Raw genomic sequence first — 4039 nt, 5'->3', positions numbered from 1 at the left:
GCCGGGAGGGGGGGGTTGGATTCCGGCTCTTGGCACCCTCCAGCTTTTGTAACTGCTGGGAAGTGATTGCTGCTGTTGACTTGAGGCACGGCCGCACCTTGCTCGGCAGAGAGAGCACCCCGGGGTGGCAGCCCTGAGGACAGCCACCCCCCCATCTGTGTGTCCCCCCATCACCACCACCTCCGGGGGGACTCCCTGCCTTGGCCACAGCTGGCACCGTTCCCCACCGGGGTCCCCAAAAGGGGACAGGGGGGGTCCACCAAGCTCTTCCCCCCCCCACCCTCCGTCCCGGCACAGAGCGGGCTTGGCTTCCGGCATCTGGTTTATTAACAACAGTTAATTATCAGCTCAGCGTCCAACCACCTCGAGGGCTGCGAGATGGGCTGTCCCCAAGGGGGGGGGGTTGGCTCCCCCCTTTCCGGGAGCAGGGAGAGATTCCCGGATGCCAGCGGGAATCCAGCTCCTCCCGGGGGGGCCTGGACCCCTCCCCGGTCCCCATGGAGGCAGCTCGGGGGGCACTTTTCCTGCGGGGTCGTTCCCTCGGGGCAGGGGAGCATCGTGTCCCCTGGTTTGGGGGTGGCTGCTGGCACGGAGGTGGCATCAGTGGCTCTGCCCGTGGCCACGCAGCTCCTTGGGACAAAAGGGGGGGGTCCCCCTGTCTCACCCCCCCAGGGGTGGGTGACGGGCAGGAGGGGGTGGGGGTCGGGGCAGAGCTGGGTCAGCGATGGGATCCAGTGGTCCATGGCAAGCGACAAGTTGCGGGAAGCATCCTCATCCCAGTATGGACCAGTCAGCCTCGGGGGGCTCCCCCTGCCCGCGGGGGGGGGCTGGGAGGGACGGGCTGGCTCCACTCCCCTCTTCTCCTTCTCAGGGTCTTTGCTTCTCCCTTGAATAAACTCCAGCCCGAGTCCTTTCTCCTTCCCAAGCCCGGTGTCCCCGGGAGGGATGGAGCCGTGGTGGTGGCCGGCGGGTGACGACCGTGGGGGTCATTTCTCCTCCCGCTCGCCGGCGGCGCAGAGGTTGGGGTTGTCGGCCAGCGTGGCCCGCACTTTCTTCTTCTCCTTGAAGCGCCCCGAGTTGGAGACCTTGACGTGTTTGCCCTTGGTGTTCTTGTCCACGATCTTCTCCAGGCGGGCGGTGAAGCCGGGCGGCCCCTCCTCGCCCGGTCCCTCCTGGCTCTCGCCGCCGGTGCCCGCCTGGCTCTCGGGGCTCTCGTACAGCACCGGGGGCACCGACCGGCGCTTCCGCAGGAACGTCAGCTTCCACCAGCCGTGGCTGTCGGCCATCGCTGCCGGGCCCTGAAACGGAGGTGGGGGTCGTAGTCCCTCTCGGGGAGTGGGGGGGTTGGTCCCTCAGCCCCCCCAGCTCTGCTACAGATGATGGGGGATGGAGAAGGGACACGGGATCTGGTGGCACCGGTGGGGACCCCGGGTTTGCCGAAGGTGGCTCCGGTGCTCTCCCACTGTCTCCACTGGGATGCTCCTGGTGGGAAGTGATGGGGGGGGTCCGTGGCAGGAGGAACCCTCCAAGTGCCAGAGGGGGATGCTCCGGTGACTTTGGGCACAGCCGAGCCCGGGGAAAGGCCGTTGGCACCACTGGGAGCCACCGGATCAGCCACATGTAGCGGGGCAGGGGGGGAGCCCAGCGGGCAAACAGGAACAGGAACTGGGAAGCAGGTGGGAGCTGGGGAGATGCCGGGGTGTCCTTGTATGGGGGGGTCACCACCCACTGCACCCCGGGGTTGGGGTTTTCCTGCTGCCCAGCCCTGCCCGCGGGGACAGGCAGGAGCACTGGTGGGGCTCTGGCAATCCAGGGAGGCTCCAGGAATCCAGGAAGGCTCCGGCGGAGCGTGGCTGCAGGGCAGGGACGGGGAAGGCGGCTCCCGAGCGGAGGAGCCTGAGGCGTCCCCAGCAGTGGGCAGGGAGAGGGGGTCCCCAGCGCCCCGTCCCCATCCCAGGAACCAGCCTTGGCTCCGTGTCCCCACACAGCACCCAGCCCTGACCAGCCCCCCCACTCTGCCCAGGGTGCTGCCTCCGGCATCGCTTTCCCCGGGGGACAAGGACACCGAGACGGGGGGCCACCACCCCAGGGAAGACCCCCAGGGTGGCCCCTCGGCTGGTTTGCTGTGTCCCCCCCTCCCATTCCCCATAACGCCATGTCCCTTTCCCTGTGCCAGATCCCAGAGGGGACACCCGTCACCAACCCAGTCCCCCCGGGGGTGGCAGCGGGGGGGTTTCCATGTCCCTCTCCCCACCCTGAGCACCCCGTGTCCCCCGTACCTGAGCCTCCCACGCCTCCGCTGCGGCCGCCCAGCCCCGGAGGGGGGGTACCGGGGGTGGGGGGGGGGTGCCCGGGCAGGTGCCGTCTACCTGCCGCCGGCCCCGTTTGCCTCCCCGTCAAGGTGAACCCGCCACCAAACCCCTCCTGCCTGAGCAAACAGCGGGGCAGGGCCAGGGCACGGCTGAATATTCATGACGGGGGGAACCCAGGGCCGAGCCCCGACAATGATGATGACGATGGTGGCCACCACCACCAGCACCCATGGGTGCCGGTACCCACGGTGGCACCGGCCCCGGTTGGCCGCCCCGCCGTCCTCGAGGGGAGGTCACCACCCGTGGGGTGGGCGGCACGTGGCACGTGTTTTCGGGCAGCCAGGAGTTAAGGGCGGCCGGCGGGAAGGTGGCTTCTGGCTCTCTCTGCGGGATTAGCCGAAACCGGGTGGCTGCCAGACCGGTTCCTGCCTCCCGCTTCCCCCCCCTCACCGCCCGCTTCTGCCCCGCGGGCACCCCCGGTATGTCCCCAGGCTGCCACCGGCCCCCGGGGGACAGGGGAGGGGACAGGGGGGAGGAGAGCCACCGTCTCGGCCCCCCCACACAGGGACACGGCTGGTGGGGACGCGCTGGCACCCGTGGGTCCCCCCACGGAGGTGGGATGGGAGCTGGAGATGCTCCCCCAGGTCCCACGGGCATCCCGGGGAGGCAGGTGGGTCCCCAGGGATCCTGGATCCAGTGCCAGGGCACCCTGCGGGCCCCCAGGGATCTGGGATCTGCTCCGGGGACAAAGAGGGATCCCTAAGGGATCTGCCTGGGGGCCTCCCAGGGGTCTTTGAGGGACCCAGGATCGCCTCAGGGGTGACTGGGGATCCCCGAGGGATCTGGGATCTGCTCTGCCCATCCCTTGGGGATCCCCCAGGGATTCAGGGTCCCCTCAAGGGCTGCTGGGAACCCCCGAGGGGTCAGGGATCCCCTTTGGGGGCAACTGGGGATCCCTAAGGGATCTGCTTGGGGGCCTCCCAGGGATCTCTGAGGGACCCAGGATTTCCTCAGGGGTGACTGGGGATCCCTGAGGGATCTGGGATTTGCACTGCTGGCCCCTTAGCAACTGGGGATCCCTAAGGGATCTGCTTGGGGGCCTCCCAGGGGTCTCTGAGGGACCCAGGATCCCCTCAGGGGCAACTGGGGATCCCCGGGGGATCTGGGATCTGCTCTGGGAGCAGCTCAGCATCCCCCAGGGATGTGGGATCTGCCATCGAGGCTGCTGGCCCCTCGGGGATCCCCCGGGGACTCAGGATCCCCTCAAAGGCCGCCGGGGACCCCCGAGGGATCCGGGATCTGCTCTGGGAACAGCTCAGCATCCCCGAGGGATCTGGGATCCCCTTTGGGGGCCAGTGGGGACCCCCGAGGGATCCGGGACGGGATCCCCCGGGGACTCAGGATCCCCTCAAGTGCCGCTGGGACCCCCGAGTGATCTGGGATCTGCTCTGGGAACAAATAAGGGTCCCCTCAAGGGCTGCTGGGAACCCCCGAGGGGTCAGGGATCCCCTTTGGGGGCAACTGGGGATCCCTAAGGGATCTGCTTGGGGGCCTCCCAGGGGTCTCTGATGGACCCAGGATCCCCTCAGGGGCAACTGGGGATCCCCGGGGGATCTGGGATCTGCTCTGGGAGCAGCTCAGCATCCCCCAGGGATGTGGGATCTGCCATCGAGGCTGCTGGCCCCTCGGGGATCCCCCGGGGACTCAGGATCCCCTCAAAGGCCGCC

The 4039-nt window shown here is 68.8% G+C and overlaps 2 protein-coding genes across 3 annotated transcripts in view; one reads left to right on the top strand and one right to left on the bottom strand.

The window, feature by feature from the left end:
* CDK5RAP3 (CDK5 regulatory subunit associated protein 3) overlaps window positions 1-4039 on the top strand; it is a 21834-nt gene that overhangs the window by 12337 nt on the left and 5458 nt on the right. The gene's annotated exons all lie outside the window — the stretch shown is intronic.
* PRR15L (proline rich 15-like) lies at window positions 318-2365 on the bottom strand. Its single transcript, XM_014959022.1, has 2 exons — window positions 2280-2365; window positions 318-1298 (listed from the first exon to the last, which is right to left on the bottom strand). The coding sequence occupies exon 2, from the start codon at window positions 1284-1286 to the stop codon at window positions 987-989; it is 300 nt and encodes a 99-aa protein (XP_014814508.1). The 5' UTR covers window positions 1287-1298; window positions 2280-2365; the 3' UTR covers window positions 318-986.

Source organism: Calidris pugnax, unplaced genomic scaffold (genome assembly GCF_001431845.1).
Source record: "Calidris pugnax isolate Ruff unplaced genomic scaffold, ASM143184v1 scaffold335, whole genome shotgun sequence".
Taxonomy (NCBI): domain Eukaryota; kingdom Metazoa; phylum Chordata; class Aves; order Charadriiformes; family Scolopacidae; genus Calidris; species Calidris pugnax.
Note: the sequence above shows the minus strand (reverse complement) of the source record. Positions and strands in the feature narration are given on the sequence as shown.